The following is a 15,825-nucleotide window of genomic DNA, read 5'->3' on the forward strand; positions in this document are numbered from 1 at the left end:
TATCAGAAACCAGGTGGGCATCTGTTGGGAAGCTTAAGTTGTGCTTTTCTTGCATGAAACCAGAAGGGAGTTGGACTAGATAGCCTTTGGGGATTCCTTCCAATTCTAGGATACCTTATTATTATTATTATTATTATTATTAACAATAATCAGAGGCTGAATGGCCATCTGTCAGGAGGGCTTTGATGGTGCCTTTCCTACCTGAAGGTGGAAGGGGGTTGGACTAGATGGCCTTTGGGAAACTTTCCAACTCTACGATACATTATTATTATTATTATTGTTATTATTATTATTATTATTATTATTATTATTATTATTATTATTATATCAGAGGCCGGATGGGCATGTTTTGGGAGGGATTAGATTGTGCTTTTCCTGCATGAACGTGGAAAGGGTTGGACTGGATGGCCTTTGGGAAACTTTCCAACTCTACGATACATCATCATCATTATTAGTATTATTATTATTATTATTATTATTATTATTATTATTATTATTATATCAGAGGCCAGATGGGCATGTTTTGGGAGGGATTAGATTGTGCTTTTCCTGCATGAACGTGGAGAGGGTTGGACTGGATGGCCTTTGGGAAACTTTCCAACTCTACGATACATCATTATTATTATTATTATTAATTATTATTATTATTATTATTATTATTATTATTATTATTATTATTATTATATCAGAGGCCGGATGGGCATGTTTTGGGAGGGATTAGATTGTGCTTTTCCTGCATGAACGTGAAAAGGGTTGGACTGGATGGCCTTTGGGGGGTCCCTTCTTCCAACCCCAGGATCCTATGGCTCAGGAAGTCTCCCTTTGTTGTTGTTGTTGTTGTTGTTGTTGTGTGATGGTTGCCTTTCTTTCTTTCCTTCCTTGCCCTTTGCAGCAGGCGGACGAGACGCTGGACTTTGAGGAGCAGATCCTGGAGGCGGCCAAGTCCATTGCCGCGGCCACCAGTGCGCTGGTCAAGTCGGCTTCGGCCGCCCAGAGGGAGCTGGTGGCCCAAGGGAAGGTCAGCCACCCCAAGGAGTCCATTCCGAGCACCCTTTTGTGCATGGCGTGTGGCCCAGGGTTTTGCACATTGCAGTGTTCACACAACACCTTACCTTTCCCTTTGCAGGTCGGGGCCATCCCTGCAAATGCGGCCGACGACGGCCAGTGGTCTCAGGGACTTATTTCTGCCGTGAGTATCTCGCTCTTCTCACGTTTATTTTGTTATGTTGTGTTTTATTAACTTACTACCCTGTTTCCCCTAAAATAAGACATCCCCAAAAAATAAGACCTAGTAGAGGTTTTGCTGAATTGCTAAATATAAGGCCTCCCCCGAAAGTAAGACCTAGCAAAGTTTTTGTTTGGAAGCATGCCCGGCGCCCGCCAAACAAAACACCATAGCATGCAGGATTGATAAATGTACATACCAGTTGTATATGGAAATAATGGTAGTAACAAGAAATTCTTGATAGAAATCACAGTTTGTCTGGTTTGGTTATGTTGGTTTGTGATGACAACTACTGTACAGTATAGAATAAATGTTCATTTTTTGTTCAACAATAAATGTGAATTCTTCTTCATGGAAAAATAAGACATCCCCTGAAAATAAGACCTAGCGCATCTTTGGGAGTAAAAAATAATATAAGACACTGTCTTATTTTCGGGGAAACATGGTAATAAGTTGATATTAGTATTAACTAAGTTCCCGGCCACGCGTTGCTGTGTTGTTGTCTGGTGGTGTTGGTGAGAAATGGTAGTGTTAGGATTGAATGTCTGTTGTATGGTTGTCTTTATGTTTACTCTGCATTTGGTTGTTTGTGTCCTGTGAACGTGGTGAGGATAGAAGTGGTCTATATCCCTGTGTAGTATTGTAGAGTATTTATACGTTGTCCATGTGTTGGGAATGCTTGGATTGTGTCCTGCTGCAAAGTAGAAAGGGTTGGGCTGGATGGCCCTTAGGGGTCTCTCCAAACTCTTGTGCCTGTCCCCTGGGCTGAGTGGGTTGCTAGGAGACCAAGTGGGCGGAACTAAGCCTTGTAACTGGCAGCAATTGGATAAAAACAATTATTCCTCTCCCTCTAATTAGGACTTTATTTTTCTTTTCTTTTTGTTGTATCAACCTAGAGCCGTGAATGATGGGTTGTGTTGTCAAATTTCAAGGTTGGGGAGGCCTGTAGTTTTGTTGTTTAGTCCGCTGCCCTGATGCCATCATGCTTTTATATATATAGATACGCCTTTTTTCTCCCAAACGGAGCAACGTTTGCAACGTTTGGGAGCCATTCAGTATTAATTTATGCACCAGTTGAAGTTTAACTTCATAGCAATGTTAGTTTAGTGGATGAGGAGGAGGAGGATCACTTGGTTCATGTGCCGGCTCATGCTCGGCTACATACTAAGTAAGTAACTTTATTTATTCTATCCCGCCACCATCTCCCGGCTGGGACTCGGGGCGGCTAACACGGGACAAAGGCCCGAAAACAATAACCAAAGTACAACAATTAAAACATGACAAAGAGTAAAAACACAATAAAACGACATTATGCAGAACAATACATCAATCCATAAAAGCTCATGTAAAGCGTAAAATGAGTGACAATATAATAAAATAAGATGGACATACTGTGGCCCTCCCGCATTGTCGCAAATGATAAGGAGCCAAGGAGACACTTTTTAGCTTAGTTCAGTCTCTATAGTCACATGGTGTTAAACAGAGGAGGAGGAGGAGGAGGAGGATCACTTGGTTCATGTGCCGGCTTACGCTCAACCACATGCTGTGGCCCTCCCGCATTGTTGCAAATGATAAGGAGCCAAGGAGACACTTTTTAGCTTAGTTCAGTCTCTATAGTCACATGGTGTTAAACAGAGGAGGAGGAGGAGGAGGAGGATCACTTGGTTCATGTGCCGGCTTACGCTCAACCACATGCTGTGGCCCTCCCGCATTGTTGCAAATGATAAGGAGCCAAGGAGACACTTTTTAGCTTAGTTCAGTCTCTATAGTCACATGGTGTTAAACAGATGAGGAGGAGGATCACTTGGTTCATGTGCCGGCTTACGCTCAGCCACATGCTGTGGCCCTCCCGCATTGTTGCAAATGATAAGGAGCCAAGGAGACACTTTTTAGCTTAGTTCAATCTCTATAGTCACATGGTGTTAAACAGATGAGGAGGAGGAGGAGGAGGATGACCTGGTTCATGTGCCAGCTCAGTTGTAAAATAAGACGTTAACAGGTTTTGTTTTCCCGTTTCCAGGCCCGGATGGTGGCGGCGGCCACGAGCAGCTTGTGCGAAGCGGCCAACGCCTCGGTGCAGGGTCACGCCAGCGAGGAGAAGCTGATCTCCTCCGCCAAACAGGTGGCGGCTTCCACGGCGCAGCTGCTGGTGGCCTGCAAAGTGAAAGCGGATCAGGATTCAGAGGCCATGCGCAGGCTGCAAGTGAGGCACAGCAACATTCAGCTGCAAAATAATAATAATAATAATAGTGTGTTGTCGAAGGCTTTCATGGGCAGAGTTTTTCGGGCTGCCTGGCCAAGGTGTTCCAGCAGCACTCTCTCCTAACACTACTGCCATCTTTAGCCACAGATGCAGGCCAAATGTCAGGAGAGGATGCTGCTGGAATGTGGTGTGTTTATGAGCGGCTGCGTGTCTTCCTTCTTTTCCAGGCGGCGGGGAACGCGGTGAAGCGCGCCTCGGACAACCTGGTGCGGGCGGCGCAGAAGGCGGCCTTTGGGAAGGCGGACGACGATGACGTGGTGGTCAAGACCAAGTTTGTGGGGGGCATCGCGCAGGTGGGCAGCCGGGCCCCCCGCTTTTGGATACGATGGAGCGCCATGTGCTGCTCTCCCGACCAGGGCGTGAAGTGGGTGGTGGGGGTTGTGGGTGCCAAGTGCTGGTCCTGGTCCGTCACTGGTGTGGGTGGCAGTGGCCTGTGGACGTGGCAGCCGGTCTTCTAACGGCGAGGTTTCCTTCCTTCCCCAGATCATTGCCGCGCAGGAGGAGATGCTGAAGAAGGAGCGGGAGCTGGAAGAGGCGCGGAAGAAGCTGGCCCAGATCCGGCAGCAGCAGTACAAGTTCCTCCCCACAGAACTGCGGGAAGACGAGGGTTAACACAAAGGGGGGCACGGGCGGGGCACCGCACTGCCGGGGTTGGCGCGAGACGAAGGTCACGTCGACATTGGGGGCCGGCGGACGGAAGGAGGGCTCAGCCGGACCCCCTGGACAAAACGGGGCCAAAAGGAAGGCCACGGCAGGGCCGCTTCCTCCTTCCCAGGACCCTCCTCTCCCTCCGCCGTGGGACACACCCTTGGCCCTCTTGACCGTCCAACGTCTTGGGCCACTATTTTGGTCCATTTGGGGCCGCGGTTTCACTACTACTCTGGCCATTTTGGTCCATACTGATCAAACCATTTTGGTTTTCCATTTGGTCCGCCATTTGGGTCCATGCTGATCAGTCCGCCATTTGGGTTCACTGTTTCAGTCCGCCATTTTGCTTTTCCGTTCAGTTCGCCATTTGGGTTCGCCTCTTAGGTCCATACCGATCAACCATTTTGGTCTTCCATTTGGTCCACCATTTTGGGCAGCCATTTTGATCCATACAATGGCCATTTCAGTCCACAATTTTTGGTTTTCCATTTGGTCCTCCATTTGGGTCCATCTCTTAGGTCCATACCGATCAACCATTTCAATCCGCCATTTTGGTCCACCATTTTGGTCCATACTGATCAACCGTTTCAATCCACCATTTTGGTTTTCCATTTGGTCCACGATTTGGGTCTGTACTGATCAATCACTTTGGTCGGCCCGCTTGGTTCACCGTCTCTGCCCGCCCTTTGGGTTTCCCACGTGGTCCACCATTTCGGTCCACGGGGCCCCCTTTTTGTGGCCCGTTGTGGCCCTCCTTCCGTCCCGTCCCGTCCTTTCCCTTCTTTGTGTCTCAGGATCAAAACCCAGGCCTCCCTCCTCGTTCTTACTCTTGCAAAAAGGGGCCGTAAATCAGTATTATCCCCTCGCCCAACGTTCCGACCTATTTATTTCTCTCTCCGGACGGACGGCGGTCGGGGCTTCTTCCGGGCTTTGGAACGAACCCGGAGAAAAATCGTGTTCAAGGAAGGAAACTGTATAGCCAAACGAGGAAAGGTCCCGTTTTTGGGGTCCCCCCTTCTCCTCCTTTGGACGTTCCACGATGAAGGCGATGTCCGGACCGGAACCCGGACCTATGAATGTGCCGGAGCCCTTTCCCGCCGGCCTCTCCTCCAAGGCATTCAAATAAAAATATAACCCTTTTTCGGTACCCGTTTGCACTAGACCCTCCTTCCTTTCGGCACATTTTTTTTCCCGGGGGGGAAAAGGATCCGTCCTGATTGATTTATACATATATAAATATATATATATTATAATAATAATATACATACATATATACCTCTTGCGTAGATGAGACAATACACGGCTTCTCAACCCAAAACTCGAGGTGTTTGGTCTCTCATTTTCAGGAAAACGACGGGGGGGGGGGGGGGCATTCTTCAAGGAGCTCTGCATAGGATATTGTAGGAAATTTCATCCCAAAAAACCATTTCAAAAACTCAAAATCCAGTCCAAACATTTTTGGGAGTTTGCAAAATCTGGTTCACGATGCAACAATTTATAGTTTACAGAATCCAGTCCAATCTACAACAAATTATTGTGGACAGAATCCAGACCAAACTACATTGAATTTTAATTTGTAAAATACGGTCCAAGTTCAAGTTAATTGTTTGCAAAATCCAGTCCAAACTGCAACAAATTATTTATGTGCAGAATCTGGTCCAAACTGCGTTGAATTTTAATTTGCAAAATCTGGTTCAAGCTGCAGTTAATTGTTTGCAAAATCCAGTCCAAACTCCAATGAATTATTGTGTGCAGAATCCGGTCCATACTGCATTGAATTTTAATTTGCAGAATCCAGACCAAGCTGCAGTGAATTGTTTGCAAAATTCGGTCCAAGATCAAGTTAATTGTTTGCAAAATCCAGTCCAAACTGCAACGAATTATTTATGTGCAGAATCTGGTCCAAACTGCGTTGAATTTTAATTTGCAAAATCTGGTTCAAGCTGCATTTAATTGTTTGCAAAATCCAGTCCAAACTGCAATGAATTATTGTGTACAGAATCCGGTCCATACTGCATTGAATTTTAATTTGCAGAATCCAGACCAAGCTGCAGTGAATTGTTTGCAGAAACCAGACCAAGCTGCAGTGAATTGTTTGCAAAATCCGGTCCAAGAGACACGTATTGCTTGCAGAATCCAGCCCAAGATACAGCAAATTATTGTGTGTAAGATCCGGTCCAAACTGCAGTGAATTACAATTTGCAAAATCTGGCGCAAACTGCAGAGAATTATTGTTTGCAAAATCTGGTCAAAACCGCAAGGAATTCTTGTTTGCAAAATCCAGTCCAAGATGCAGCAAAGGACAGTTTGCAAAATCTGGTCCAAACTCAAGGGAGGTTTTGGATTCGCCCTGCGGTTGTTCTCTAAAAATCGAGGGAACGTCTGAGAGACAGGAAACCGATTCCGGGGAAATAAGGCCAGGGGAGGCTTCTTCGCTTTGGCAAAATCCGTTCCAAACCTCAGCAAATTACAGTTTGCAAAAAAGCAGTTGGACGGCAAGATGGTCCTTGTTGGAGATGCATCGATGGTTCCTTGCAAGGAAGACGCCCAGTTTGGATCAAATGATAGGAACAGATGAAACGCCGTTTTCTTCATCGTGGTCCCTGTGAAATACGCACTCATGGTATTTCTTTGCTTCATTGGCGACTGCGTTTCAATCAAGAGATAAAAGTAAGACAATAATATTAGTAATATTGATAATATTTTCTCCATATTTCAAATGAGTTTATTATTATCCAATTTTTCACTGTCCATCTTTCACAACAGTGAATAGAAATAACAATACTAGTCGCAATAATAATAATAACACATTTTATTTGTGCAAGTAAAAGAGTTCCGTGTGCAGCCAGCGCAGTGTTTATTTTGCTACAAAATGTTTTACTTTTGCAAAGTGTTCTTGATCTGGCCGCCTTTGTGCAAAAAGAGGCGAAAGGTATGATGTGCCGTCCGGACATATTTCGAGTCACATTGAATGACGGGAACAGGAATGAACTCAGCGCATTGCACGCATTCCAGGCATAGCTTTGCTCCGGCTGGTTTCTCTCCCCAAACGGATCAGGAATTTGGAAAATGTGGGCCGTTGTCTGGAGCAGAAGAGACGGAAAAGGAGGCCTTCCTTGCATCTCGTCTCCACTTGCTTTTGCAAAAGTGATGCATTCGCACCATCAAGGTTCTAGAGCAGGCATGGGCAAACTTCGGCCCTCCCGGTGTTTTGGACTTCAGCTTCCACCATTCCCAACAGCCTACCACTTTGGTTGCCTTGGTGGAGGATCTCCGCAGAGACTTAGACAGGTGGAGTGTGTCCCTCTGGTCCTCTTGGACATCTCAGCGGCTTTCGATATCTTCAACCGTGGTCTCCTTCTGGGTCGACTCTTCGGGATGAGTCTTGTGGTCACTCCGGTCCTTCCTGGAGGGTCGTACCCGGATGGTGACGCTGGGGGACACCTGCTTGGATCCCTGGTCCTTGTCTAGTCCATATGTGTGTGTTTATGTGTATCTAGTTATCTCTCTCCAGGGATTCTTGGAAGACACCGATTATCTTGATCCCTCACAGTATGGTTTTAGGCCTGGTCACGGAACAGACAGCTTTGGTCACCTTGGTGTACGACCTCCACAGAGAGCTAGACAGGTGGAGTGTGTCCCTGCTGGTCCTTTTAGATATCTCAGCGGCTTTTGATACCTTCAACCATGGTCTCCTTCTGGGTCGACTCTTCGGGGTGGATCTTGGGGACACTCCGCTCCTTCCTGAAGGGTCGTACCCAGGTGTTGATGCTGGGGAACACTTGCTTGGATCCCTGGTCGTTGTCTTGTCAATACATGTGTGTGTGTGGATAGCTAGCTAGCTGGTCCTCTTGGATATCTCAGCGGCTTTCGATACCTTCAACTATGGTATCCTTCTGGGCTGGCTCTCCGGAATGGGTCTTGGGGACACTCCACTCCTTCCTGGAGGGTTGTTCCCAGACAGTGATGCTGGGGGACACCAGCTTGGATCCCTGGTCGTTGTCTTGTCCATATATGTGTGTGTGGATAGCTAGCTAGCCTTCTTGGCTATCTCAATGGCTTTTGATACCTTCACCCATGGTATCCTTCTGGGTCAGCTTTTCGGGATAGGTCTTGGGGGCACTCCTCTCCTTCCTGGAGTGTCGTACCCAGACAGTGATGCTGGGGGACAGCAGCTTGGATCCCTGATCGTTGTCTTATCCATATATGTATGTGTGTGTGTGGATAGCTAGCTAGCTGGTCCTCTTGGATATCTCAGCGGCTTTTGATACCTTCACCCATGGTATCCTTCTGGGTCAGCTTTTCGGGATAGGTCTTGGGGACACTCCACTCCTTCCTGGAGGGTCGTACCCAGATGATGGTGCTGAGGGACACCAGCTCAGACCTCTGGCCGTTGACTTGTAGGGTCCCACAAGGTTACATTATCTCCCTCATGTTTTCCAACATGTACATGAAACCGCAGCGTGAGGTCATCTGGAGCTTTGGAGTTGGGTGTCATCTCTACGCCGATGACACAGCTCTACTATTTTCCGCCTCTTTGAGTCCCGAACCAGTTCCTGGCAGATGTGACAGAATGGATGAGGCCCAACAAGCAGAGACTAAATCCAGACAAGACAGAGGTCCTCCCGGTCGGTTGTGGGGCCGATCGGGGTCTAGGGTGGCAAAGACGGCCTGAGGACACTGGTCCACAGCTTGGGCTCAGTGCTGAAGGTGTCACCAATGACTGGGAGGATCTTTGCACCATTAAAATGTATGTGCCAGCTACGGCCTGACTTGGCCACGGTGGTCCATGCGCATTCGTGCATTCCGAAATGGGATGAGCCTAATAAAGTCTCCGGAGCTGCGAACGGAGAGAAGGGCCTGCTTCCTTTTAAAGCTTTGTTTCTCTTTCGCGAAGGGATCCTTTTGCAGGAAGGAATGCAAAACCGCGGCCGTGAAAGCCTTGCCTTTTCCCACATTTGGATCCAGAGTTCTGTTTATCTTTTCCCCCTTTTTTGTGGGGAGGTTTTGCAACGAAACCTGACCCTCCGAAAAAGCAGAAACTTGGAAGAGCCTCCAAAGCCGTGGTCGGATCAAAGGCAGAAAATAAGGAGATTATTATTCTTATTCTCTTTCTGCAGAATCTGCAGGGAATCCACTCCTATTACGATCATAATACTCTCTCGTTAAGAGAAGAAAATGAGAAATTAATGTAATAATACCTGTAATAATAAGCAAGGGCCATTGGCTGTAGCAAGGTTTCAGTTTTGGAAATGGGAACTGTACCAATTCATGGGTATTTTGGGACGTTGGAATGATGGGATAGGAAGTCCCGCATGGCTAAGTTTTTCTGCTGACGGATTCCATGAGATCTGGTTGCAAAAATCGCCGAAAATAAAGCCAGTGTGTGTTATAAGGAGCCAAAGGGAGAAATAGATCCAGGTCATGTGGATGGAGCCGGGAATGAATGGCTTTGGCCGCTGATGGGAAAACCATCCAACAGTGCAGCAGACAGGCATAATATTTTATTGTTTTATATATATCATATTTACATATATTCAATTTCACATATTTTATTATTTTATATATTTTATTTCATATATTTTATATATTTCATATATTCTATTATGAAATATAATGTATTTTATATATCTATATATATAAAAGGGTAATGGCGTTTCGGCCTAGGACAAAACAACAAAACTACACATCCCAGAAACACTAAACTTGGCAGCACAACCCCTCATCCATGCCTCTACATTCATACAACAAAAAGCTCCAGCTACTCCAGAAAACAGCCAGGCTTTGAGACTGCAAGGCTATTCACTGCTATTCCCATAAGCCACAGCAACGCGTGGCCGGGCACAGCTAGTAATATAATATATTTATATTAATATTAATTTCATATATTTACTTTTTCATGTATTTCACATTAATTTCATATGCTTCATATTTACATATATTAATCTTATATATTTTGTGTCTATATATTAATTCCAATTTATTATTTTATATTTGTGTGCATATATACATAATATATTTTATATATCATATATTTTTATTTGCATATATTAATATTATATATATATGTTATATATTTTATATGTGTGTATACATTTTACGTATTTTATATTTGTGTGTGTGTATATATTAATTTCATATATTTTACTCTTTCATGTATTTCAAATTAATTTCATATGCTTTATATTTACATATATTAATCTTATATATTTTATTGTGTCTATATATATATATTAATTCCAATTTATTATTTTATATTTGTGTGCATATACATAATATATTTTATATATTATATATTTTTATTTACATATATTAATATATATATATATATATATAAATGTTATATATTTTATATGTATGTATATATTTTACATATTTTATATTTGTGTGTGTATATATTTTATATATTTTATAATGTATGTGTATTAAATTATATATATATATATATAAAAATATGTAGATATATGTATACACATACACACACATAAATACATACATTTATATTTGTGGTCCCTTCTAGCTCTAAGCTCCATTCTGCATGACAGTGGGATGGACTAGATGGCCTCTGGGGGCCCCTTTGGGCTTTGATTCCTGGCAGAATGTGCTCCAGAACGTGTTCGCAATGCCTTTTTGTTTTCTTTCTATAGATTAAAATACTTCTAACCGCCAGCTGATCTCAGGGCAAAAGAGCCCCGCTGCAAGGGCTTCGAAAACCATCTGAAACAACAAAAAGTTTGGATCGTTTCAAAGGCTCCGACTTCAAAGAAAACCTCAGAAAAATCCAGTTTTATTTCTAAATGGAAGGTAGTCACGCCAGGGTTTTCGCTACAAAAGTTAAGAGCAAAATGAGAGTATTTAAAACTTCAGCGGAGCCTTTGGAAATAGGACTTCGTCCTGTGTTTAAGTCCGAACTTTAATGGGCGTTTGTTCTCAAGTTCAGTCCAAACTTAATGGCTTGAATGCAATAATAATGATAATAATAATAATAATAATAATATATCATCTGGCTTTGGACATCATGGTAGTAAAATAGAATAATAATAATAATAATAATAATAATAATAATAATAATAATAATAATAATAATAATATCTAGCTTTGAAATAATACCATCTGGCTTTGGACATAATGGTAGTAAAATAGAATAATAATAATAATATCTAGCTTTGAAATAATAATACCATCAGGCTTTTATGTAATGGTAATATAATAATAATAATACCATCTGGCTTAGACGTAATGTAATAATATATATAATAATACAATAATATAATATAATAATAAACTACAATAATAAATACAATAATAATATACCATCTGGCTTTTATGTAATGGTAATATAATAATAATACCATCTGGCTTAGACGTAATGTAATAATATATATAATAATACAATAATATAATATAATAATAATATACAATAATAAATACAATAATAATATACCATCTGGCTTTGATGTAATGTAATAATATATATAATAATACAATAATATAATATAATAATAATATACAATAATAAATACAATAATAATATACCATCTGGCTTTTATGTAATGGTAATATAATAATAATAATACCATCTGGCTTAGACGTAATGTAATAATATATATAATAATACAATAATATAATATAATAATAATATACAATAATAAATACAATAATAATATACCATCTGGCTTTGATGTAATGTAATAATATATATAATAATACAATAATATAATATAATAATAATATACAATAATAAATGCAATAATAATAATAATATACCATCTGGCTTTGATGTAATGTAATAATATATATAATAATACTATAATATAATAATAATATACAATAATAAATGCAATAATAATAATATGCCATCTGGCTTTGACAGTAATGTAATAATATATATAATAATACAATAATAATATACAATAATAAATACAATAATAATAATATACCATCTGGCTTTGGCATGATGTAATAATATATAATAATAATAAAACAACAACAATAATAATAGTAATATGCCATCTAGCTTTGACGTAATGGTAATATAATAATAAGAATTAATAATAATATACCATCTGGCTTTGACATAATGGTAATATAATAATGCAATAATAATTATATAATACCATCTGGCTTTAATGTAATAGTAATAATAATATCAGGCTTTGTTCTCAATTTCAGTCCAAACTTAATGGAGTTTGTTCTCGATTTCATGGACTTTTCAATTAATGGCGTTTGAACTTCAATGAAGTCTCCGGCTTTGCTAATTAAAAGGTACCCGTCCATGGTTCTCAGTAAGTATTTTAATTGGTTGTGATGTCTTCTCTTTGATCTCCTTCCATGGCGTAATTTTCCAGCCTCTTCATATATATTTTCCAGACTGGTCATATACTTCCATTGGGGTCGAAATACTCATTCGTTGGATAATAAACCCCCTGTTTTGATCGCCCATCTTGAGCCTTGTTGTTTACCTGAAACAACAACAACAACCATCTGGATTTGACATAACGGTAATAATAATAATAATATCATCTGGCTTTGACGTCATGGTTTGGATGGGTTTGAGATGAGATTGGAACCCAAGGGTGGGTGACTTTGTAGGAATGTTGTTGTTTGTTTGTTGTGTTTGTTGTGGTGTTTGTTTCCCCTTGCGCAGAGTCACATTGATCTTGATCCACTGCCAACAGCATCCCACAGCCGGGCCGATAATCCCGGGCTCTCAAGTGACAAGGCACCCGGACCATGGGCCACATGCCGACACATGGCATTGATCCATGTGTTGATCCCTGCTGCGTCTGCACTGCAAGTTTAACCCACTTTGGCTCCACTTCCGCAACCCATGTTCTATGGGGAAGGTGCCTTGAGCGCATTAAAGCCGTACCTGCATCTCATATACTTGTACATGGATGGAGAGGAGGATGGGTGGATGGACAAATAGAAAGGTAGAAGGTGGATAGGGAGATGGAGATGGATGGGAGAGAATGAAGGATGGATGGATGGATGGATGGATAGAATCATGGATGGATGATGGAGGGAGGGAGAGGGATTGGATTGAATCATTGATGAATGAAAGATAGATGGCTAGATGGATAGAAAGGTGAGTGGATGGACAGATGGGTGGATTTCATCATGGATGGTTGGATGGATGATAGATGCCTACATAGATGGTTGGTTGGATGGATTGAATCATGGATAGATAGATGGATGGATAGATAGGTAGATAGAATAATGGATGGGTGGATGGATAGATAGATAGATAGATAGATAGATAGATAGATAGATAGATAGATAGATAGATGAATAGATGGGTGGGTGGATGGATGGATAGATAGATAGATGAATTGATAGGTGGATGGCTAGATAGATGAGTGGGTGGTGGGTGGGTGGATGGATAGACATTAATAGGTAGATGAATTGATTGGTCGATCTATAGATGGGTAGGTGGATAGATAGATAGATAGATAGATAGATAGATAGATAGATAGATAGATAAGTGGATGGATAGATGATGGATGGAATGCATCATGGATGGTTGGATGGATGATAGATGCCTACATAGATGGTTGGTTGGATGGATTGAATCATGGATTGAGAGATAAATGGTTGGATAGATAGATTGAATCATGGATTGATGGATGGATGGCTAGATAGATAGATAGAATAATGGATGGGTGGATGGCTCAATAGATGAATAGATGGATGGATAGATGAATTGATAGGTGGATGGCTAGATAGATGAGTGGGTGGTGGGTGGATGGATGGATAGACAGATAGATTAATAGGTAAATGAATTGATTGGTCCATCTATAGATGGGTAGGTGGATGGCTAGATAGATAGATAGATAGATAGATAGATAGATAGATAGATAGATAGATAGATAGATAGATGAATTGATTGATAGGTGGATGGACAAGACGGATGGATGGGTTGAATCGTGATGGATGGATAGTGATAGATGGGTGGATAGATAGATAGATTAATAGGTAGACGAATTGATTGGTCCATCTATAGATGGGTAGATGGATGGCTAGATAGATAGATAGATAGATAGATAGATAGATAGATAGATAGATAGATAGATAGATAAGATAGATGAATTGATTGATAGGTGGATGGACAGACCGACATGAATAGGTGGATGGATGGATGGATGGGTTGAATCATGATGGATGGATAGTGATAGACAGATGGGTGGATAGATAGATAGAGTCATGGATTGATAGATAGATGGCTAGATAAATAGGTGGATGGATTGGATCATGGATGGATGATGGATAGATGCCTAGATAGATAAGTGGATGGATACATGGCCAAGAGGCGTCCATCCTTCCTTGCAAGGAACATCTTGAGATGTTTCAGGTCCGTATAGTCCGTGCACAAGGGAGCCGGGGCTGGGCTGGGCATCTCCGTCCAAGGCTCAGACGAATGCATCTTCTCCATGGACTAATGCTCGGTCCCTGACGCTTGTGCCAGCCGTGCCATGATGCACCTAGTGCTCCGGTCCTTTGGGCCTTGATTGACAGCTGACGGAAAGCACGGGAAACCGAGGTGCCGAATGCCAAGGGATTAAAGGATTTGGCCCTTCGCGGATGGCAGACATTCGTTGCATCTCTCGCCCGGATGCCTGGCATGGCTCAACCCTCCATAAGCAAACACAGAGAAGTGGTGCTGAACTGCATTAATTCCGCCGTGTAGACAGGCCACAAAGGAATGTGTCTGCTTAGCAGAACTTCCAGAAGGACCGGCCTTTTCCCCTTCCGTCCTTCTCCGCTCCCTGAGCCGCCGGGGCCAATTCCAAAGCCGAAACTGCCTCGTTCCTTCCATCGCTTTTGGAGATTTCGATGCAAAAAAACCAAACTAGACAATCGGGTTTGGTTGCTTCTCGCACCTGCCAATCCTCAAGCCAAAACAATGCAAGAGAGACTGCCTTTCGGGGCATCCGCACTGAGGGACTGATGCACTTCTATTCCACTTTAAGCACCATGAGATGTAGTTTCGCAAGCACCAAAGTGAACGACATCTCCCAGGGTTGGATAGCATTGAGCCTGGGCAATGAATATTATTGATAACAATAGCTGTAAGCCCATCTGGGCCTGGGGTTTTACTTAGTTTTAATTTCTTTTCTTTTAAAAAATGTTTTTATTAAGTGTTTCTTTACATAGAAAGAGTGAGAACAATGGTGGGTATAGGAAAGATAGAATGAGAAAAAAGGAGAAAGGGAAAAAGAAAAAAAAATTGAGAGGCAAAAAAAATTTTTTTTTTAAAGTAAAAAAAAAGTTTTAATTTCTTAATTGCATTCATTCCACAGTGTAGATTGGGCCTTAGACCGTACAAAACTACAAATCCCAGGGTTGCTTAGCACTGAGCCATAGCCATGAAAGCGGTTCCAAGCTGCATCCATTCTGCCCAAAATCATGTATGATTATTATTATAGTATTACGGCATGAGAGTGCGGCCAAAGACATCGCAAGGTCCCGGGCGGGCGCGTCCGCTTGCGAGGTATTTGGAGGCATGAGCTCAGGCTCCCCGGCACTCGCGTCTTGGGTTTCGGACCCCACGGCAGGTGCGGGGCGGCCGCCCTATAAATAGCCCCCTCCTCGCCTTTAAGGAGGCCCGTGGGGACCCTCGGGGGGCACATGGAGATGCTCCCTCAGGCGCACTTAGCCCTATCTCAAACATTGCAACGCCATGACGAGC

At 42.4% G+C, this 15,825-nt stretch overlaps 1 protein-coding gene and 1 long non-coding RNA gene across 3 annotated transcripts in view; both read left to right on the forward strand.

Annotated features, from left to right (window-relative positions):
• The window catches only part of tln2 (talin 2), a 45,438-nt gene extending 40,155 nt beyond the window's left edge, over nucleotides 1–5,283 (forward strand). The window contains 5 exon segments of the mRNA XM_062963097.1: nucleotides 893–1,018; nucleotides 1,127–1,189; nucleotides 3,246–3,428; nucleotides 3,656–3,781; nucleotides 3,972–5,283. Coding sequence (XP_062819167.1) covers nucleotides 893–1,018; nucleotides 1,127–1,189; nucleotides 3,246–3,428; nucleotides 3,656–3,781; nucleotides 3,972–4,100 — 627 coding nt within the window. The 3' untranslated portion in view covers nucleotides 4,101–5,283.
• Nucleotides 5,284–6,203: 920 nt separating this feature from the next.
• LOC134293930 (uncharacterized) lies at nucleotides 6,204–13,388 on the forward strand. Of its 2 annotated transcripts, XR_010000890.1 has the most exons (4): nucleotides 6,204–6,806; nucleotides 12,309–12,401; nucleotides 12,507–12,637; nucleotides 12,784–13,388. It is a non-coding gene; the product is annotated as an uncharacterized LOC134293930 (long non-coding RNA). The 2 variants fall into 2 exon arrangements; XR_010000889.1 differs by having other exon boundaries at nucleotides 12,507–13,388.
• The last annotated feature ends 2,437 nt before the right edge of the window (nucleotides 13,389–15,825 follow it).

Source organism: Anolis carolinensis, unplaced genomic scaffold, assembly GCF_035594765.1.
Source record: "Anolis carolinensis isolate JA03-04 unplaced genomic scaffold, rAnoCar3.1.pri scaffold_11, whole genome shotgun sequence".
NCBI lineage: Eukaryota > Metazoa > Chordata > Lepidosauria > Squamata > Dactyloidae > Anolis > Anolis carolinensis.